Raw genomic sequence first — 23,434 nt, forward strand, 5'->3', positions numbered from 1 at the left:
GGACAGCAATCTGAACTCGGATGCAGTGGCCAGGTAAACAGGAAAAGCCCCGCGAAATTTTGATTTTCATTTCCTGTTTGCCCAGCGTGGAGCTCTGATCAGCACGGGTGGCAATGCAGTCCCAAATCCAAAAAGAGCTCCAGCATAGACCGTACGTGAGATACTGGATCTGATCGCTGTATGGGGAAACAAATCTGTTCGATCAGAGCTCCATTACAGAAGACGAAATGCCAAAGCGTTTGAAAAAAGAATCTACAGGCTACACAGTGCCACATGACAAGCATAACGGGAAGCCAGAGACTCAAATGGATGCTCATGGAGGGAGGGAGGGGGTACTGAGGACTCCAGCTATCCCACAGTCCCCAGCAGTCTCCAAAAAGTATTTGCATTCTTGGCTGAGCTCCTAATGCCTGTAGGTTCAAACACATTATCCGGCGTGGTTCAGGGAATAGATCGTCAATTTACGCCCCCACACCCCACGTGAAAGAAAAGGGAAAGAAAGCGTTTCTTGACTTCTTTCAATGTCACCCTACGTCTAATGAATGCTGCTGGTAGATGCGATCCTGCAGCAGTGAACAGCAGTATCCGCTCCTCTCCCCTCCCTGGTGGCAGATTGTACAATATGATTGATATCCATTGTCACCATCAGCCCGTGAGTGCTTCTGGCTGGCCTCAGGTGAGGTTGGCTGGGGGTGCCTGGGTAAAAATAGGAATGACTCCTGGTCATTCCCAGTAGATAGGACAGAACGGATGGTTACCGTCCTCATCATAGCAACTGGGGGCTGAGCTCCATCAGCCCCCTCCCGTTCCTGTGTAAAGAAAAGATTCTATACTGCCTGGACTATCATAGCAGCAGGATGCTCGGCTCCTCTCCTCCGCACAGCTTAATGTCCTGCCTGGACTGTCACAGCACCTGGAGGCTGCCTCCTCCTCATTTTATCTCACTAACAAGTCACTGTTTCTTATTCCTGCATTCTTTATAACTTCATGACACAAATGGGGGGGACACTGCCACGGTAGCCCAGGAAGGTTGAGGGAGAAGGAAAGCAACGGGTGGGGTTGTTGCAGGGGCACCCCCCCCCCGTGAATGGCATGTAGCTCATCATTTCTGCAGGATCTGACACGGAGCAGCTGTGCTCTCTGATACACTGGTTCTCTAGTACACTAGCCCCATATTCTAGGCAGGACTGACTCTATTTTTAGAAACCATAAAGGAGGGATTGACTCGGGGAGTCATTCCCAGTTTTGCTTTTGTAAAGCATGATAGCAGCAGACAGTACAGAAAGACAGATAATCATCATCTCATTGCCAATTTACACTGGCAGCAGACAGTAGAGAACAACTGGTAACCATCTCTGCTATCATGCAAAAGCAAATGAATGCTGCTGTGTAGCGCTGGAGTATCGCCTCCATCCGCGTCATCCAGTACACATACGGTGACTTTAAAAAAAAAAGCTGAACGGGTTCCATGGTTGCCGTGCTATGGCGTCTGCCAGGGCAATCCAGGGAAAAAGGGCGCGAAATGATTGTCTGCCTGTAAGCCGTTCGTGTCGGGGCTCGTCCCTCTCAGGCGCGGCGGGGAGCCAGGGCGCCTCCTAGCACGCCGCAGTCCGGGTAGGCTTAGCCCCTCCGCAGGTGTTGAGGGGGGTACAGGGTCTGCAAACAAGATAGAGCCCCGGCCCTCTAGCCGGGGTCGGGGCTCTCAAAGTAAATAAGCCCCAGCCCTTGGGCAGGGCGGGGCAGTAAGAGTTCTAGTTAGCCCTGGCCCTTTGGATCAGGGCAGCGCAGTGGCAAAGTCAAAGGGGCCCAGCCCTTGGTTTGGGCGGGGCACCAAACGCAAGTCTAGTTAGCTCTGGCCCTCTGGATTAGGGCAGAGCAGTGGCAAAGTCAACGGGGCCCAGCCCTTGGTTCGGGCAAGGCACCAAACACAAGTCTAGTTAGCTCTGGCCCTCTGAATTAGGGCAGAGCAGTGGCAAAGTCAACGGGGCCCAGCCCTTGGTTCGGGCGTGGCACCAAACACAAGTCTAGTTAGCTCTGGCCCTCTGGATCAGGGCAGAGCAGTGGCAAAGTCAACGGGGCCCAGCCCTTGGTTCGGGCGGGGCACCAAGCACAAGTCTAGTTAGCTCTGGCCCTCTGGATTAGGGCAGAGCAGTGGCAAAGTCAACGGGGCCCAGCCCTTGGTTCGGGCAGGGCACCAAACACAAGTCTAGTTAGCTCTGGCCCTCTGGATTAGGGCAGAGCAGTGGCAAAGTCAACGGGGCCCAGCCCTTGGTTCGGGCAGGGCACCAAACACAAGTCTATTTAGCTCTGGCCCTTTGGGTCAGGGCAGAGCTGTGGCAATAGGTGGGAAGAGGGGGAGTCTGCCACCCGGTTACGGGTGGCAGGGGGAACGCAGGCCCTCCCACTCCACTGCGTTCCAGCCCGGGGCCCTAGCAGCGATCAAGACCCGCTGCGGTCAGTGGGGATCCTGGCCGCAACACACTGACATGGGTTCGGGCTCTTCAGGAGCCAAACCAGGGTCGGCTATCCCCGGGCCACTTCCAACTTCCCTCTCTCTGGGTACCTGGTCCTTGCCAGCGTCGTCTGGGGGGTCCCAGACCATGGGCTCCTCCGGGTACCGGTCATGGGGAAGCTCAGGCCACTCCTCGGGGTATCGGGCACACGGCAGATCAGGCCGACGTTCCTCTGGGTACCGGGTCTGAGGCAAGTCCGGCCAGCGCTCCTCTGGGTCGTGGGCGCGGGGCAGGCTGGGCCCGGCGGGAGCCCGGGCACCAGCGTCTGTCCTCTCCGGCAGCCTGCCTCCAACTGAGTGCTGGGGCCAGGCTTTTATACTTCCTGTCCCACTCTTTGACTTCTGGGGGGCGAGGACAGGCAGTGATGACTCCGCCCACTGAGGCACCTGCTCTGGCTCGTCCCTCTCAGGCGCGGCGGGGAGCCAGGGCACCTCCTTACGCAGCCATTGCTTTCCCGGAGGAAGGAATGACTGAAGACATTTACCCAATACCACCCGTGACAATGATTTTTGCCCCAGCAGCCACTGGGCTCTCAACCCAGAATTCTAAGGGGCGGGGGAGACTGCGGGAATTATGGGATAGCTATGGAATAGCTACCCACAGTGCAATGCTCCAGAAATCGACACTAGCCTCTGACCATGGACGCACACTGCCGAATTAATGTGCTTAGTGTGGCCGCGTGCACTCGACTTTATACAATCTGTTTTATAAAACCGGTTTATGTAAAATCGGAATAATCCTGTAGTGTAGACGTACCCTTACCCATCTTGGCTAATAGGCATTAATAGACTTAACCACCATGAATGTATCCAGTTCTCTTTTAAACGCTGTTATAGTCCCAGCCTTCACAACCTCCTCAGGTAAGGAGTTCCACAAGTTAACTGTGTGCTGCATGAAGAAGAACTTCCTGGTATTTGTTTTAAACCTGTTGCCTATTAATTTCATTTGGTGACCCCTAGTTCTTGTATTAGGGGAATAAGCAGGATTTCAGGCTCCCTCCAGTACATTGATGCCATCAGAGATAGGGACAGGGTTGGACCTGTAGCCTCTGCTAGATACCCCATCTCCTCCAGGGCAACTCACGCTAGAACAGCCATTGTTTGGTGCTTCATAGGTATGTTTGGTTCAAATTCGTAATTACCACCCATTAAAATGTGTCTTTTCCCTATTCCCTCCAGGTTGCAAATTTGCTGAGGCTATTCCAGATCCCTCAGATCAGCTACGCTTCCACCAGTGCCAAGCTGAGTGACAAGTCCCGCTATGATTATTTCGCAAGGACGGTCCCCCCCGACTTCTATCAAGCAAAAGCAATGGCTGAGATCTTACGGTTCTTCAACTGGACCTATGTGTCAACTGTTGCCTCAGAAGGAGACTATGGAGAGACAGGGATCGAAGCCTTTGAACAGGAGGCTCGCCTCCGGAACATCTGTATTGCCACCTCAGAGAAGGTCGGCAGGTCCAACATCAGGAAGTCCTATGACAGTGTGATCAGAGAGCTGCTTCAGAAACCCAACGCAAGAGTGGTCGTGCTCTTCATGCGAAGCGATGACTCTCGGGATCTCATTGCTGCTGCTAACCGATTCAATGTTTCCTTTACGTGGGTCGCCAGTGATGGCTGGGGGGCCCAGGAAAGCGTTGTCAAGGGCAACGAACATGTAGCTTATGGAGCAATAACCCTGGAACTTGCGTCCCACCCAGTTAAAGAGTTTGACAGGTACTTCGAAAGCCTCAATCCTAATAATAACCATCGCAATCCTTGGTTCAGGGACTTCTGGGAGCAAAAATTCCAGTGCAGTCTCCAGAACAGAAAGCCGCACAGAAAAGCTTGTGACAAACACTTAAATATCAACAGTTCCAATTACGAGCAGGAATCCAAGATCATGTTTGTGGTGAATGCTGTGTACGCGATGGCCCACGCCTTGCACAAAATGCAACGGACACTGTGCCCCAACACCACCAAACTTTGCGATGCCATGAAACTTCTGGATGGCAGGAAGCTGTATAAAGATTACCTACTGAAAGTTAACTTCACAGGTAAAAGAAAGCTTTTGTTTGTGGCATGCAGTGTGTGATGTTTGCTAATGTGATTGGAAAAGTTAAATACCTTTATTATTCTTATATTATTTATCACTTGTATGATAGGGATCAGGGCCCCTTTGTGGTAGGTGCTAGAGTAAGAGACACTTTTTACATTAGTCCCCACTGCAGTAAGGTACTTACATACAGACATAACACTGAGCATGTGAGAAGTCCTATTGATTATGCACATTAAAGACCTCCCTGAAGCCAGGCTCTACGATCTTGCCATTTAAATTGCTTACAAAATGTAAAAAGCTGTGTGAAACTAACATATGGAGGTGGCAGAAGGTGGATAATGTGATGATACACGCATGTTTTCATGGGGACTAGCTGTGCTCACAATGTAGCTCACTCCCTGCCTCACAATTGTCACTGGCACTGTTTAGTCTTTTATTAACGTATCACCATAACAGGACAAAGTAGTTCCATAGGGCAAACAAATAGAAAATACAATATTATAATTCCCTTGGGTTTATATGTCTATCACCCTCCCTAGGCACATATGTCACACTCACATTTGTGGGAATTATTGAAGTGAGTTGCTTGGATGACCTGTTTGATGCAAAGGGAACACCCTGCTGTAGTTTGCCTGAGAGAAACCGAGAGGTATTGCATGTGTGATACAATACACTTGGCCCCAGGAGTCAGGCAGCACTGGTGAGAGCTTCATAAAAATGGGCTTCACCTGCAAACTTGAGATCGGGATTTGAACCTCATCAAGGTTTAGGGCTTTTCTTGGGTTTTGGCTCAGGTCATGGGCCAGATTTTCAAAAGTGCTCAACATCCACAGCTGGAACGAGTTTTTCAAAAGAGTTCAGCAGAAACCAGCATTTCTCATTGAGAATGAGAAGTGTTCTCAATGGGGGTAGCTGGGAGATGAGCACTTTCAAAAATCTGTGCCTAAAAGTGTTCATACAATCAGGGCTGCCCGGGGGGGGAGCAAGTGGGGCAATTTGCCCCAGACCCTGCAGGGGACCCCATGAGAATATAGCATTCTACAGTATTGTCACATTTTTTTATGGAAGGGGCCCCCAAAATTGCTTTGCCCCAGGCCCCCTGAATCCTCTGGGTGGCCCTGCATACAATGGATTGGACCATCCACTAGATAGGTGCATGTGTTATTTCATCCCTTCCTGAACACATCAGTACACACCATGCACACAAGCACATAGATAATATATGCACAGAATCCGGATGCATTGTGATTACATTTTATTTATTTATTATTTTATGTGTAGCAGGAAATAGCATGGTGGTTATATCTTTTTAGGTTTTAAATCTAATGGAAAGGGGGAAATACAAATCTTCCCCCTTTTAACATGAGCAGAATGTTTTCTATTTATTTTGTTAATTAAGCCAGATTTTGAAGCCCTTACTCCCAATAATGTGCAGTTACTCATCTAACTAGTTCCACTATCCAGTCAGATGACTCAGATAAGTAACTGTTCACCAGTGAGAATGCAGAATTCATAATCTTTAGATTATTAGCAAGCATTTATGTTAAACTCTAGTTACTTTTATGAAATTAAAATCACGTACTACTAATAGAGTTTAACATCACAGACTAATAAACTGCTACCCAATCAAATTCAAGATCACAAATTAAAGTGAAATGGGAAACAGTTTTACCATCCTGCAAATATTTTCGAGATTTTGAAAAATTTTCACATCCTGAATTGGAACAAAAAGTTGAAATCTTAGACATTTTCGCTAACTGAAAATTAAAAAAAAATTGGTTCAGGCTAATCAAAACAAAATTTGATTTTTTTATACTATAAATTAAATTTTTAAACAAAACATTTCATTTTGAAAATGTAAAAACAGGATGTTTTGACAATGTTGCAACTCTTTTTTTCAAAAATTGCTCACACCAGGAAATTCATTGAAATCAAGCCTTTGCCATTCAGTTTCAGTGAACTGGCATTTTCAGATGAAAAAAACATTTTGTCAAAAGATTTCCTACCAGAGGTCTTTCACTGGTATTATCAAAAACAATGAGCTATGCCAACTGTATGATCTGATTAGTTCTTATTATTTTGGAGTCAGTTCTCAGTTATAAGCTGGGATGGGTGAACTGCTAGCCCATTGAAGTCAAGGGGAGTTTTGCTATTGATTTCAGTGGGGTCAGGATTTCATCCATGATCTTTACTAGTTGCTCTTAGGCTCTGGGTGTGACATTAATACAATCTCTACCAGATACTAGAAATCTTTCAGAATACAATTACCTGGCATTTTTGACTACCCACTTGCAAATTTTTGACTAACACTGCTGCCATTTAGACCTATCAGAGGCTTGTTGCTTTATCTTGTCACAAGCTATGTAAATTCTACCTGTATCCATTCCATGTACAGACCACACATTGTATTCTGGGAATTTCAAGGGTAGATCAATTGCAGCAGCATTTGGGATTCCATTGTTTGCAACACAAAATTGCACCAAAGGACACATCCAAAAATGCATCCCAGTGGGGATGGAGGATGGTGTGGAACTTACTTACACAGCACTTATACCAGTGCCAAGTCAGATTCTGAATGCTGACGTTTCCTTAGCCTTGTTAATAGTTCATTACTCTCCAAACAGGGGCGGCTCAAAGTATTTTGCCACCCCAAGCATGGCAGGCAGGCTGCCCTCGGCGGCTTCCCTGCGGGAAGTCCCCGGTCCAGCAGATTCGGAGGCAGCCTGAGGGAGGTCCACCGAAGCCACGGGACCAGCAGACCTTCCGCAGGCAAGCCACTGAAGGCAGCCTGCCTGCCGCCCTAGCGGCGACCAGCAGAGCACCCCCCGCAGCTTGCCGCCCCAAGCACGCTTGGCGTGCTGGTGCCTGGAGTGCCCCCCCGCCCCCCACCTCCAAAAGAATCAGGAAAGAAATGTAACAAGAATGATAATCATATTCAGAAATACACACACAAATAGTTATTGAACACTTTAGCGTTGTTAGGGAGAAAACTGCCTCATATAAATTTATCAGAGGGGTAGCCGTGTTAGTCTGGATCTGTAAAAACAGCAAAGAGTCCTGTGGCACCTTATAGACTAACAGACCTTTTGGAGCATGAGCTTTCGTGGGTGAATACCCACTTCATCAGATGCATGTAGTGGAAATTTCCAGGGGCAGGTATATATATGCAGGCAAGCTAGAGATAATGAGGTAGTTCAATCAGGGAGGATGAGGCCCTGTTCTAGCAGTTGAGGTGTGAAAACCAAGGGAGGAGAAACTGGTTTTGTAGTTGGCAAGCCATTCACAGTCTTTGTTTAATCCTAAACTGATGGTGTCAAATTTGCAGATGAACTGAAGCTCAGCAGTTTCTCTTTGAAGTCTGGTCCTGACGTTTTTTTGCTGCAGGATGGCCACCTTAAGGTCTGCTATAGTTTGGCCAGGGAGGTTGAAGTGTTCTCCTACAGGTTTTTCTATATTGCCGTTCCTAATATCTGAATAAATTTGTTAGTCTCTAAGGTGCCACAAGTACTCCTGTTCTTTTTGTGGATACAGACTAACACGGCTGTTACTCTGAAAGAAATCTGGTAATAGCTCTTCAGTCTAGCAGACAAAGGTATAAGACTATCTAATGGCTGGATGCTGAAGCTACTCAAATGCAGACTAGAAATAAAGAGCAAAGTTTTAACAGTGAGAGTAATTAAATACTGGACAGTTTAACAAGGGTTGTGGTGGATTCTCTCTCACTAGCAATTTTTAAAACAAAATGGGCTGCTTTTCTGATCTGCTGTAGTTCAAGTGCAGTTGTTGGACATGAAGCCGGAATTAATACAGGGAAGATGTATGGCCTGTGTTATGCAGAAGGTCAGACTAGGTGATCCCTTTGGGCCTTAAATATCACTGCACATTAACCTTTTTCAGCAGCATGAGCAGAGGGAGGAGATAACTCAATCTTTCATGTCAAGCGTCCATCAGTGTGAATGGAGGAAAGAGTAATTTATATCCAGATGCTCACCACAAGTAGTTGGATCAGAGAACTCAAAGCCCAGTTCATATATTTAGATTCACACATCCTTACCCGCTCCTTAGTTGTTGTCTGGGGTCCCATAAAGGCAAAGACTGACTCTACTTCTGATTTTTAAAATCCCCATAATCCCCCCTGAAAACAGAAGTATAATACTTAGTGTTCAATATTGCCCATCGGCTGCCAACAGAGAGCTCGCTCAGTTACTTCCCTTCTCTATACTCTTCAGCCCACAGGATTTATGCTCATTTCTGAGAACAACAACGTTTTACAGCCCCTAGTCTGCAATTTATTCAGAATACTGTGGTCCAAGACATATTTTCTTAGCCTCAAGAATTCAAGAGCTGGTATTTAAGGTGCCTTTTGATTGTCTTGTGTTGTTGTCTTTTGGGGGGTTGTGAAAAGAACATAGGCATTATATTGAGCTGAAGATAGAGTTTGCAACAGCAGCTGGAATGCAGGCTGAGGACTTGCTGATCAAAAAAGTGTTAAAGGTGACTATCAATGATCAGTAAAACCAAAGCAAATACGGAGTAAATTCTCTTCAACAAGCACTAAAATTATATTGTAACAAGCTGTATAAGAACAGCCATACTGGGTCAGATCAAAGGTCCATCTAGCCCAGTATTCTATCTTCTGACAGTGGCCAATGCCAGGTGCCCCAGAGGGTATGAACAGCACAGGTAATCATCAAGTGATCCATCCCCTGTCTCCCATTCCCAGCTTCTGGCAAACAGAGGCTAGGGACACCATTCCTGCCCATCCTGGCTAATAGCCATTGGTGGACCTATCCTCCATGAACTTATCTAGTTCTTTTTTGAACCCTGTTATAGTCTTGGTCTTCACAACATCCTCTGACAAAGAGTTCCACAGGTTGAGTGTGCATTGTTTGGGGTTTATGTGCACCATTGCCCTCTACTAAGAGCTGAGTGAAATTTTGTTCAAATGCAGATTCGGTGACATCAAATTCTTTCACGACCATGTGCCTATTTCACCAATTATTTGTTTCTTTAAAAAAAATTCCAAAATAATCAAAATGTTTAGTTTTAAAACTTTCAAAATGAAACATTTTGACTTTTTGGTTTCAAACAACTTTTTGTTTCAAAATTTCCTTCCATTTTATTTTCAAATATTTTAAAACGTTTTAAAAATCTCCAAATCAAAATGAAATGTTTTTATTTTGTTGAAACAAAACATATTTGACCTGAAAGGATTTTTTTCAACATTTTGATTCATCAAAAAATTCTAAAAAAAATCATTTTCAGTCTAACTAGAAAAGATTTTTTTAACGTTTTGAAATTTCCAATTAACTAAAAAATCCATTCTTCACATGGCTCTACTTCTACTATATGTAATCTCAGCTGTAGCTCATAGGTTAAACTGTTAAAAACTAAAGTTCCCCAATTCTAAAGGCCATGGGCAACTCAAGCACTCTCCTCTAGGCCTAAGCAGGCCCTGCTCTCTCTTGACAGATTAGCAATAGGCACACTCCAACCCCCAATGTCTGAATGTCTCCCTGGAATTTCCAGCCCCTGGTCCACTGGACACACTCAGAATCCAGAAATTTGCTGTTTCCAAAGAAACAGTACACCCCAGCTTACCAGTTTCACCACAGATCACAACTCCACTTGACACACAGCACTTAGATCTATTTATAGTGAAATCAAGTAAAAGTTTATATAACAAAGTACAGAGATTTAAATAATAGCAAGTAGAAGTATGGGAAACAAATGGTTACATATAAAATAAAAACATACCATGCATTCTAGAACCTAGACTTACTTAACTGGATGCTTTCATGTCTTATAAAGCAATTCTCACCCAAATTCTTTTCAGCGTTTTACTGCCAGGCTTGGCTATGATCTTCCATTCATTAGACAAGTCACTCTGTCAGCTTGCCTCCTCGGTGAAAGATCCAGGGTGTCTGCACTGCTAGATATATCAGAAAAATCTGTTTTCCTCATTCATAAACAGAATAAACTCCCTGCTGTTTTTTCCCGCCCTGTATACTCCTTTCTTATATATTTTCTAATCTTCTAATCAGCATCTGGGTCAGTAAGCAAATAGGCCTCCATTGTGAGGCACCAAGTACACAATGACCAGACAGGGAAATAAGTGTCTATTATCCCTTGTGTGAAAAGAACCTGTCTGCGACATGTCTCCTGCTGGTTAAATGCCTTAAGAACATAATTTTCAGTATAGAACCATAACTCCTTAAATATTATTTGTACCTACGTTTTGCCAGGATTATGCTGATCAGTGGGCTACTTGGTAGAGACCTCAGATGCCACCTTTAGTGAATTATTTTGCATCAATCTGACCTAAGGGATCATTGTAAAATCCAGTGTGTCCCCTCTGCCAGGATGTCCCTGCGTCACAGTCCCCTGTAGCACAGTCATGGGATGTTGGTGTTGGAGGATCTGCTATAGTGCTTGCTGTTGTCTCAAGCTCTGAATAGCCATGGTGTACAACCAAGTGACAGCCACAGAGTCCTACATGCCATTTGTATTATGCACTGTAGCACTGAGACTGGATGATTTAGTGGATTGCGCATGCCATGCAGACCCTTTTATCTCTAGGTCCCATCAAATGTAGGTTAGTGGGGTAACCAAAAATTCGTATGACGGGATAGCAGTTCAGTGGCATATGTACATTGAATTGGTGGTGTCTGTCCACGAGTCTAGTCCCATCATAAAAAATTGCCATTACAATTGGCAGTAATGGGTAGCTTCCTTGACAATCTGAGCAAAAGGCACAAGGATTGAATGGAACTGGAGAGTGAACTACCCTCTTACCTCCTCAGGTAGTCTTTGCTAGTCAAGGTTCAGGCACAGTGGGTCAGGCAATATTCATTGCCACAGCATATGTCCTATCTGCTTTATGAACAAACACTCTGATTTCAGTGGGAGTTAGGCGCCTCAATACTTTTGAGATTCTAGGCCAAAGTACTGGCCAAAGATGCCACCAATCAGTTGCCTGGCATGAACACTAAACTTCCCTATTCAACAAAGAAGGAAAAATGAAGGATTATACAGCCACTGAGCAGCAAAGATAATTCTTCCCAGTGCTTCACAATTCGCAAAGGACTCTGGGAAGTATGTTACAGCTGGACAGCACCAGGCATGCCTACATTCCTAAAAAGTCTGCAGAAACCAAAACACAGCAACAGAGCCAAAATGGTAATAGCAACATAGTTAGATGACTAAACTTTGATGTCTCTCATACAGCAAACAGCTCTTGATCTCAGTTTCCTTCACTTGAATATTTATATTTCCTACAACTTGTTTCAGCTGAGCTGATCAAATATACATACCGAATATAAATATAAATATTCTCTGCCTGGTTCGTGACTTCTCATCAGTTCCCTTGGCCATATTGATAAAAAAGACGGTTACTCACCTTTGTAACTGTTGTTCTTCGAGATGTGTTGCTCATATCCATTCCAGTTAGGTGTGCGCGCGCCGCGTGCACGTTCGTCGGAGAAACTTTTACCCTAGCAACCCAGGCGGGTCGGCTGGGCGCCCCCTGGAGTGGCGCCGCTATGGCGCCCAATATATATCCGAGCCGACCCGGCCACCCTTCAGTTCCTTCTTGCCGGCTACTCCGACAGTGGGGAAGGAGGGTGGGTTTGGAATGGATATGAGCAACACATCTCGAAGAACAACAGTTACAAAGGTGAGTAACCGTCTTTTCTTCTTCGAGTGATTGCTCCTATCCATTCCAGTTAGGTGATTCCCAAGCCTTACCTAGGCGGTGGGGTCAGAGTGAGATGTGGCGGTATTTAGAACTGCTACACCAAAGGCCGCATCATCTCTTGATTGTCTGACTAGCGCATAGTGTGCGGTGAATGTGTGGACCGATGACCAGGTCGCTGCACGGCATATCTCCTGGATAGGCATGTGCGCCAGGAAGGCTACCGACGATGCCTGAGCTCTCGTGGAATGTGCCGTGAGGTGGCCAGAGGGGACACGAGCTAGGTCGTAGCATGCACGAATGCATGCAGTCACCCAGGAGAAGATCCTCTGAGAGGAGATTGGTTGACCCCTCATCCATTCTGCGACCGCCACAAACAGCTGAGAGGACTTCCGGAATGGCTTTGTTCGCTCAATGTAGAAGGTGAGCGCTCTGCGTACATCTAAGGAGTGTAGCTGCTGTTCTCTCCGAGAAGAGTGGGGCTTCGGGAAGAAGACCGGGAGGAAGATGTCCTGGTTGGTATGGAAGGCAGACACAACCTTAGGGAGGAACGCCAGGTGGGGTCGCAGGTGTACTTTGTCCTTATGAAAGATGGTGTAGGGTGGGTCCACTGTGAGGGCTCTCAGCTCGGAGACCCGTCTGGCCGATGTAATGGCCACCAAGAAGGCCGTCTTCCGAGACAGGTACGTGAGCAAGCAAGTCGCTAGTGGTTCAAATGGCGGGAGCGTGAGCCTGTTTAGGACCAAGTTAAGGTCCCAGGTAGGAGTAGGGCGGCGTGCGGGGGGGTAGAGATGCTCCAGGCCTTTAACAAATCTGGCGACTAGGGGGTGGGAGAATACGGAGCGGCCACCCTCCCCTGGTCGAAAGGCGGATATGGCCGCTAAGTGCACCTTTAAGGAGGATGATGCCAGGCCCTGCTGCTTAAGGTGCCAGGGGTAGTCTAGGACCGTGGGAATCGGGGTCTGCATAGGGTTCACCCCCTGAGTAGCACACCAGCAGGAGAAGCGCTTCCACTTGGCCCTGTACGTTGAGCGAGTGGAGGGCTTCCTGCTGTTAAGGAGGATATGCTGGACTGGTGCGGAGCAGCTGAGCTCCGCCGCGTTCAGCTATGCAGGAGCCACGCCATGAGGTGCAGGGCTCGTAGGTCCGGGTGACAGAGCCTGCCGTGATCCTGCGTGATCAGGTCTGGGTGGAGAGGAAGAGGAATTGGAGGGTCCACAGACAGGTCCAGCAAGGCGGTGAACCAGTGCTGTCTGGGCCACGCGGATGCGATCAGGATTAGATGTGCCTTGTCCCTGCGTAGTTTCAACAGGACTCTGTGCAGCAGAGGGAACGGAGGGAAGGCATACAGTAGGTTGTGGGACCATGGTAGGAGGAATGCGTCCGTGATCGACCCGGGAGAGAGGCCCTGAAAGGAGCAAAACTCCTGGCACTTCCTGTTGGACTTGGTCGCAAAGAGGTCTATGCGGGGAAATCCCCACCTCTGGAAGATGGAATGGATGACATCCGGTCTGATCGACCATTCGTGGCATAATAAGGATCGGCTGAGTCTGTCCGCCAGTGTGTTCTTGACCCCTGGGAGGAAGGATGCCACCAGATCTATCAACTGGGCTATGCAGAAGTCCCAGAGTCGAATGGCTTCCTGACGTAGAAGAGACGAACAGGTTCCCCCCTGTTTGTTGATATAGTACATGGCCGTTGTGTTGTCCGTGAGTACGGAAACACAACGGCCGTGCAGACGTCGTTGAAATGCCTGGCAGGCGAGGCGGACTGCCCTCAACTCCCGGACATTTATGTGGAGTGACAGCTCTTGGGACGACCAGAGGCCCTGGGTACGCAGGTGTCCTAGGTGGGCCCCCCACCCCAGGGATGATGCATCGGTTGTTAGAGTCATCGACGGTGGCTGCGGTTGGAACGGCATCCCCGCGCATACTAGGGATGGGGTCAGCCAGCAGTCGAGGGAGCGGAGAGGGTCAGGGGGGACCATCACCAATACATCTAGGTGGTCCCTGCCCAGGCGGAATACGGAATGAAGCCACGTTTGGAAGGGCCTCATTCGGAGCCTGGCATACTTCGTCACGTAAGTGCATGCGGCCATATGCCCTAGTAGTGCGAGGCAGGTGCAAGCTGAGGGGATTGGGGAGGCCTGCAAGCTCCGTATGATCAAGACGATAGTCTGGAAGCGGGGCTGAGGAAAGTACGCCCTGGCCTGAGTAGAGTCCAGGGTCGCGCCTATGAAGTCCAACCTCTGTGTGGGGACCAGGCTGGATTTCTCGGCATTGAGAAGCAGGCCTACCTGGGAAAAGAGGTCCGTAACCACCTCGACATGTCGCCGCACCTGTGACTGGGAGGACCCCTTTAGGAGCCAGTCGTCAAGGTACGGGAACACGTGGATTTCCTGCCGACGAAGGTGGGCGGCCAAAACGGCCATGCACTTGGTGAACACCCTCGGGGCTGTGGAGAGGCCGAAGGGTAGGACTGCGAACTGGAAGTGCTGATGTCTGACCGTGAATCGAAGGTACTTCCTGTGCGGTGGAAAGATGGCGATATGGAAGTACGCGTCCTTCATGTCGAGGGCGGCATACCAGTCTCCAGGATCCAGGGATGGGATAATGGTTCCCAGGGAGATCATGCGGAACTTCAACTTGAGCATCCATTTGTTGAGGCCCCGCAGGTCTAGGATGGGTCCGAGACCTCCCTTGGACTTGGGGATCAGAAAATATTGGGAGTAGAACCCCTTGCCTCTCTCGCCTAGAGGTACCTCCTCTATAGCTCCTGTTGCGAGGAGAGAACGAACCTCCTGCAGAAGGGTTTGCTCGTGAGAGGGGTCCCTGAAGAGGGACTGGGAAGGGGGGAAGGAAGGGGGTGAGGAAGCAAATTGCAGGTGGTATCCTTGCTTCACTGTGCGCAGCACCCAACGGTCTGAAGTTAACCGTGACCACGCCGAGAGGAAGTGGGAGAGGCAGTTGGAGAAGGTAGGGGAAGGATCCTGTCTTGCGTCTGGTACACCATCCCCGGGCGCACCTTCAAAAGCCGGACTTGGAGCCCTTGGTTTTGGCCTCCCTGGGAGCCGGACTGGCGTCTGCGGCCCTCCCGACCACGCCATCTACTGAGGTCCTGCCTCTGGTGGGGTGGGAAGTATGGGCATCGTGCTTGGGGCCTGAAGGGTCTACGCTGGGTGGAAGGTTTATGCATCCCCAGCGAGCGTATGATGACTCGATTGTCCTTCAGGTTTTGCAATTTGGAGTACGTCTTGTCTGAGAACAACCCTTTCCCGTCAAAGGGTAAGTCCTGGACGGTATATTGGAGTTCTGGAGGTAGGGTGGAGGCCTGGAGCCAGGAAATGCACCTCATGGTTATTCCCGAGGCCAAGGTTCTGGATGCTGAGTCAGCCGTGTCGAGGGAGGCCTGGAGAGAGGTCCTGGCCACCTTCTTACCCTCCTCCAGGAACGCATTAAACTCCGGGCGGGAGTCCTGGGGTAGAAGCTCCGAGAACTTACCCACCTCCACCCAGATATTATAGTTATAATGGCCCAGTAGGGCCTGTTGGTTGGCCACACGGAGTTGCAAGGCTCCAGCTGAATACACCTTGCGCCTCATGAGGTCCATTCGTCTAGCTTCCTTGGCCTTGGGGGCCGGAGCCTGTTGGCCGTGCCGTTCCCTGTCGTTGACAGACTGGACAACTAGGGAGGAAGGAGGAGGGTGAACATATAGGTACTCGTACCCCCGAGAGGGTACCATGTACTTCCTCTCCACTCCCTTAGCTGTCGGCGGGATGGAGGCTGGTGACTGCCACAGGTTATCGGCAGTAGACTGGATAGTCTTTATGAAAGGGAGGGCTACCCGGGTAGGTGCATCGGCAGAGAGGATGCTCACTACCGGGTCCTCAACCTCTGGGACCTCCTCTACAGGTAGGTTGATATTAAGGGCCACTCTACGGAGGAGGTCCTGGTGGGCCCTGAGGTCTATCGGTGGGGGTCCTGACGCTGAAGACCCAGCCACAGCCTCATCTGGCGAGGAGGAGGAGGAGGATACTCCGGGGATGAAGGCATCCTGTGCGGTCTCCTGTTCCTGGACTGGTTCCTGCTCGAGTTGACCCGGGGAGTCTGGTGGCAGCTGTTTATCCGACTCAACCACAGGGGGGCGGGAAACAGTGGCCTCTGGCACCCGATGTTCTGATGCGGTAGAACGTGTCCGGGGCACGGGGCCACCCTGGGTCTGATGATATGCCCAGGGTGTCCAAAAACCCCACTGTTGGGCACCCGCGTCCTGCGGGAGGGGGTCCTGGAACACTCCCAGCGGTACTTCGGGATCCTGGTCCCGTTCGTAATAGCTACCCGCCTGGGAGGATGCCGACGTGCCTCTAGACGACCAAGGTGGAGCGGCAAAAGTTGGCGCCGAGGTACCGACAGACCTTACACCTCTGAGTTGTGGTGACCAGTGTCTGTATTGGTGATGGTGTTGAGAGCGAGACCGGGACCTGCGACCGGCTCGGTGCCGGGAGGTCGACCGAGATCTCGAGTCCCTCTGTCTCGATCTGCTCCTAGAGGTGCTGCGCCCACCGCGGTGCCGTGAGCTGGAGCGGTATCGTGAGTACCGGGTTGACGCCCGAGACGTCGACCGGTGCCAGGAGCCTGACCGGTGCCGGGAGCGTGAGCGGTACCGAGGTGATCGGTGCCAGGAGTGTGAGTGGTGCCGAGGTGATCGGTGCCGGGAGCCTGACCGGTGTCGAGGTGATCGGTGCCGGGAAGGTGATCGGTGCCGGGAGTCTGACCGGTGCCGAGACTGAGATCGACGTCGAGAGCATGAGCAACGCCTCGATGCAGAACGTCCACAGGACCGCGATCTGGAGCGGTGCCGGTCTGCTACGCTGACCGAAGCTGGTCTGGTCAGGGTCGGTTTGCCCATGGAGTGCAGTACCCGCACCGGCGGTGCCGGGGTTAAAGGCAGCGGTGCCTCTGTGATTGCGATTAGATCCCTCGCTGCGGCAAACATCTCCGGGGTAGAAGGCGAAGCAGGCTCTACCACGGTGTGCACCGGGGAGCCGCCAGGTGCCGGACTCGACGGCCCTCGTGGGGTTGGAGGCAATGGTACCAGCTTAGGCGGTGCCATGGCAGGTATCGGTGCCGGGCAGTTCGTCTTTGGCGCAGGCTCTAACTGCGAGGCAGTTGATGTCGGGATGATCTGCGCCTTCGCCGCCTTCGGCCTCAGGGAGAGGGAGCGGCTCGGAGCCGGTTTCGGTGCCGGCGGAGGCCGGTGCCGTGAGTCCTTGGTGGCAGCGCTCGGCTTGCTTACCGTCTGACTTGTGCTCGGTGCCGAGGGCGGAGGTGTCAGGGCCGCTTCCATAAGGAGCTGTCTTAATCTAATGTCTCGCTCCTTCTTGGTTCTCGGCTTGAAAGACTTGCAGATCGAGCACTTAGCCGATAAGTGCGACTCCCCGAGGCACTTCAAGCAGGAGTCATGCGGGTCTCCAACTAGCATGGGCTTGTGACAAGCCGAGCACTGCTTGAAACCCGATGAGCCGGGCATGAGCTCCGGCTCCCGGTGCGGGGAAAGGGGGGGGGTCCCCGATCCCCTCAAACTACAACTAATAACTACACTAATAACACTAGTTAACTTACTGACTAATAATTATATATATATATATATGTACAACAATAAACTATAACTACTATATACAACGATAGCTAAATGAGCTGCTAGGGAGTGTGGAGGTCAGCGAAGCCGCGCTCCACAGTTCCAACGACCGACACGGGCGGTAAGAAGGAACTGAAGGGTGGCCGGGTCGGCTGGGATAAATATTGGGCGCCATAGCGGTGCCACTCCAGGGGGCGCCCAGCCGACCCGCCTGGGTTGCTAGGGTAAAAGTTTCTCCGACGAACGTGCACGCGGCACGCGCACACCTAACTGGAATGGATATGAGCAATCACTCGAAGAAGAATAACCTTTCGATGTTATAAACTCTAGGGCATACTCTGCCCTTTCAGGAGTGTAACTGAGGGCAGAATTTGACACTCTGTTTATTGAGCATTGCACATATGTCTGAAAAACTGAACAATGTTCTCAGCTTTCAGATCACATATCTGAGAGCCAGAAGGCTCAGTAACCTAATTTCCCTAAATCACAGGCTTGCTATGTTTTGCCTACTGCATGTTTTATAATAATTATTATTATTTTATCTTTTGTTTAACTGGCAAATATCATCCTGAATTCTAAATGTCAAAAGACTACACAAAAGAAGAGATTCAAACTAGCAACTACACTCATCTGGAAATTTTCATCTTCAAATCACTAAATTCACTTCTGCAACTTCATTGGCTTCCAGAACAAGAGGCGAGATAAGCATTTCAATGGGATTATATTATTTGTTATCTCTGTGGCACCATACATGTGCACAGCATTCACACATAGATGAAAAGCGAGTAGGTTTGAGTCCACACAAAGTAACATCACTGAGCTTAAATGGAATAACGCAGTGTGTGAGATGAGCCAGACTCTGTGTCCTACTCCATAGAGTTTACAATCTAATTTGGGAGCATGAACCCAGTAAAAAGGGCCAGATGTTGCCACACTTGCTCAGTACTTCATTCTATACATAGTCAACGAAGCCAATGGCAGTCTCTGTATAGTAAGGCACTATTACATAGGAGTTAGGGTGCCAGAGTCTGGCCTCCAACTAACAAGACAATGATGGATATGATTAAATAAGGATGATTCATAGATTCCAAGACTAGAAGGGACCATTGTGATCATCTAGTCTGACCTCATGTATTACACAGGCCCTAGAACTTCCCCAAAATAATTCCTAGAGCAGATCTTTAGGAAAGAAACCACCCAATCTCGATTTAAAAATAGTCTGTGCTGGACAATCCACCATGACCCTTGGTAAATTGTTTCAACGGTTAATGAGAGGGACGCAATTAGCATACACAGGGATTGGGAAGAGTACACCTCTTATAGAGGGCAGTTATTCCATGAAAGCCTGATGCAAATCCAAAAGACTCCTATTGACTTCGAAGGGACTTTGGATCAGGTCTGCAGAAAATGAGTTATATGAGTTGATGATGACTTATTTGTATTTTGTTAGTGCTCATATACAGCTAGCACACCATCCCCGCACACAGAGCCAGGCCACTCATTTGGAAGAACATTGGTCATTCACAAATTTAATGTTTCCTCACTTTTATAGGTGTGTATTACTTACATTAGAAATGCAGCATCATGAACCTGAGATTATGGAAAGGGACCTTTACACCTAACAGATAACACCAGCAGCATTTTAAGTTTCCTGCCTGAATCATTTTTATGTCCCTTATTTTGGGTCTGCATCTCACATTGCCTTCTGCATGTGAGCTTTTGCAGGTTGAAAGGTAGCCTTGTATATATTTTTTTGCATGTTTTTGTTGAATATTTAGATTTTTAAATATATCATTTTCTTACTTTATAAAATAGTTTAATATTTATATTCATTATTTTAATGTCTTCACTTCTGATCTCAAAAGTATTGGTGTAAATCAGGAATAACCCTACTGACATTTGTTATCTGTAAATTTTCAGAACATTTTATTTGAGTCTATTTCAGACTATCTGTCATTCCTTTCAACTATGGCTTTAGTTATTATTTATTCCTTATTCCTAGTGTGTGATTGGTCAGTGAAGTCACATGACATTGTTTCTGTTCCCTGGCTGGCAAAGGGGAACTTTAAAAAATAGGAGATGGAAAATCAAGGCAATTCTGAGGTGGTTATGTGAACACTTCCAGCACAAATCTTAGCACAACTATACATTTGTGCAAATATTCACAAGATTTTCATTTTTCTGCAAACATTCTTATGAATAAAAAAGGCACTTGTATGGAAGATTGATGAGAATGAACAAAAAGGTTTGGGAGTCCTATTATAACAAATTCACCCTTATTATTCATGTGAATGTTTATGAATGCTTTCATTGAACTATTCACTTGAGCTAGCCTGGAAATGGTTTTCCCATCCTACAAATATTTTCAAGAGTTCACATTTTTTCCTAAATTAGGAAAAATCTCAAACTCTCATTAGTGTTTTTAATCCCAAGAATGAAAAATGTTTTCATTTGAGGTCAACTGAGACCTTTTAAAGTTTCAAAACAGTTCATTTCACTTCCAGTATTTTGCTTACATTTAATTTAAAATTTCTAAACAAAATGTTGTTTCAAACAAGAAAGCCAGGATTTTTTGTTCCAAAAATGTCAAAACAAAACATTTTAATAATTTTGAAACCTTTTTTCTCAACATTTTTTCAAGTCAGGGAATTCATCAAACCTGACCCTGATTTGTGAAGTTTTCGTTTCAACAAATCAGCATTTTTAAAATTAAAAACACATTAAAAATGCATTGAAAAATTCTTGATCATCTGTAGTATACACTCAGAACCAGCCAGTAGACAACCTGTATGTATTGAAAGCAAATTCAATAAGGAACAAGCTCTACACAGTAGCTAGGCAGGAATATTTTATGTGGGATCATTGTTCTGAAATTGACCTCCCACACAATTCCCATTATAGTCAGTAGTAATTGGATCTGGACAATGTGTCTTCTTTTTCTGTTGTTTAATACAAATTTTAAACATGTAGAAAGCATTTCAAACAGAATCTAGTTTAGCATCAGTGCATTTTCATTAGCAGAAATTAGTAATAATGGAATATAATATTTCATAGCTTTTATCCTGAGAGTCATTTCCTTGTTTTCCTTTCTTCCTGCCATGAAATCATATTTTATACAAGGACTTAACTAGCTAACATACTATACTTCTCCAAGGAAAGGCTGCGCTCAGGGATCAGAAGCAGAGAGCTTGCAAAAGCAACATCTACAGGCTGGTTCCTTCAGTTGCAATTTCTCACATTATGATGGAGACATTGGAATGTTTCTTTGACCTGACCTCTCCCACACTTTGCACTAACAACGGAACAGTGGTCAGGAACATGCTGAGCCCTGAAAGAGGTGGAATGTCCTAGGTCAAGTCAATAGCAAACCATCTGGTCAATTGAGATGCAGCATTGACGGACCACAAAGGGAAACGTGTCCATTGCTAACTAGCCAGAAAGATGGTGTCTGCAATATTGGGCCTTCAAGGGTGAGGGGCATAAAGCAGAGGAAACTTGTAGGCTCATTAGCATGCCATTTAAGGCCTAAACAACCAATTCCTTAATGCACAGGAATAATGGCACAGGGCCTAATGCAGAAGTGATACAAAAGATGGAGGAAGTTACACATTGACTAGTGGGTGTAAATTGATGTAAATCACATACTGAGGGCTGTACCCCACTTTATCTTGCACCTCCTTATCCCCGCCTGTGGGTGGTTTTTTTGGCTTCAAGCCCATTCTTCCACTTGCCAACATGTAATCTAATCCACTATTTATGTCACCTCTAAATTTAGCCCAGTAGCTATATTTATATAGTGTCTTTTATCCAGAAAGATCCCACTTTAGAATCGTTGTTCTCAGATGCATGTGCACCACTCTCTTTTAAGTTAATGGGAGTTTCATACTCTATTGGCCCACGCGGATGTTGGTCCCTCCATTCACCACAAATGCTGGCACTTGCCACTGTTGGAAACCAGTTACTGGACTAATTGGACACTGGAAATGATCCAGTGTGGCAATTCCTAGGTTCCTAGGAAATGTAAGTACTTCTCTAGGCCACAACCCAACAAGAAGTGAAGTGTAGGATACCCAATAGAACTGGGAGCAATTTCAGGTGGGCACAATGGGTGAAATTTTCCCTGGTGCAGAAGGCTGGCACTGGGCATATGCACCCACTTAAGTCCTACCTAACCCCTGTTTCTGAGGGCTGGGTTGGGACATAAGTGGCACTTATGCCCTGCACTGGCCTTCTGCACAGGGGTGAAATTCCCCCATATTGATTCCCAAGTGGAATTTACCCAGGGCTTCACATGTATACATCTACTCTAAAATGTAACACCTCCCACAGCTTAGTGTCCTATGCATTTACCCATACTAGGCACATGGATTCAGTGCTGAGGAAAGAATGCCACCTTCCAGCTGATCAGCACTGAATGATGACAAAAGAGATTCTGTTAATGGTAAATAGAAATTTTTATCAGGGAAGTTTGTTAAGCTTATTCTTTTGGTTGCAAGGACCACTACAGTTTGCAAGGACCACTACAGTTTGAACAAAGAGAAAATGACTGTCTCCAACATGGAATTCCAGTATCCTGAAGAACAAAAATCCTCTTCTGAGACTCTTTATAAAAGAAATCTGTCATGCCACAGTAGGTTTGGAAGCTATGTTGTCAGTGCCCTTCTAAGTTCTCTACAACAGTTTTTCAACCTCTGCCTCTTGCTGGTCTATGTTTCCACCTTTATGCAGGGAAATACATTAATATTCCCTTTTTGTCTTTCCCCTCGAGTCCAGTGATTGCTCCTGCTGTTGCTTCACATTCAGTGGAGCAAAACATTGGGTGGAGGGGGTAAATTTGCGCATCATGGTTTATCCTCTATCCAGGGCCGGCGCTTCCATCAGGTGACTCTAGGCAGTTGCCTACGATGCCAGGATTCGGGGGGCAGCATTTTGTGCGCTCCCCACTGGGCAATGGGAGCTTCCGGTTCCACTCCCGTCGCGCTGCCGAAGAAGGACCTTCTGCCGACATGCCACGGAAAACAGTGGCAGGCAATTGATCAGCTCAATGACTGCCACTGTCACCTGCGGCATTTTGGCTGAGGGTCCTTCTTCAGCGGCACGATGAGAGTGGAACCAGAAGCTCCCATGCACCCCGTGGGAAGCGCACAAAATGCCGCCCCCCGAATTCTGCCTAGGGAACCAGAAACTCTGGCGCCACTCCTGCCTCTATCCTTGGGAGTGGAGGAATGCGGAAGTATTAACAGGATATGCAACTTGCACGTTGTTGGTAAAAGAGACTTCAGTGAACTCTGATGGCATTGGCAGGTGACTTGTCAGCTTTGCATCTGGGAGGACATGATACATATGAATAACTTAAAAGCCAGTAGTGGGCATCTTTTATTTCACCATCCCTCTATTGTTATTCACTGGTGTGCGTAGTGTAACTTCACATCTGACCTGGCTGACTAGGCCTTTTGGACATTAGTAAGATGTTTTCCTGCATGGTGGTTTAACCGCTTATGATATTAAATGTAATTCCTACATCTTGTGTCTAAGGCAGGAAAGATCCCACAGAA

The 23,434-nt window shown here is 47.7% G+C and overlaps 1 protein-coding gene across 4 annotated transcripts in view; it reads left to right on the forward strand.

Annotated features, from left to right (window-relative positions):
• GRM3 (glutamate metabotropic receptor 3) overlaps positions 1-23,434 on the forward strand; it is a 168,088-nt gene that overhangs the window by 105,025 nt on the left and 39,629 nt on the right. For all 4 annotated transcript variants that reach the window (XM_030563136.1, XM_030563061.1, XM_030563223.1 and 1 more), the window contains one exon: positions 3,692-4,547. In XM_030563136.1, the coding sequence (XP_030418996.1) occupies positions 3,692-4,547 (856 nt within the window). The remainder of the gene's footprint in view (positions 1-3,691; positions 4,548-23,434) is intronic.

The sequence above is a fragment of the Gopherus evgoodei genome, chromosome 1 (genome assembly GCF_007399415.2).
Source record: "Gopherus evgoodei ecotype Sinaloan lineage chromosome 1, rGopEvg1_v1.p, whole genome shotgun sequence".
Taxonomy (NCBI): domain Eukaryota; kingdom Metazoa; phylum Chordata; order Testudines; family Testudinidae; genus Gopherus; species Gopherus evgoodei.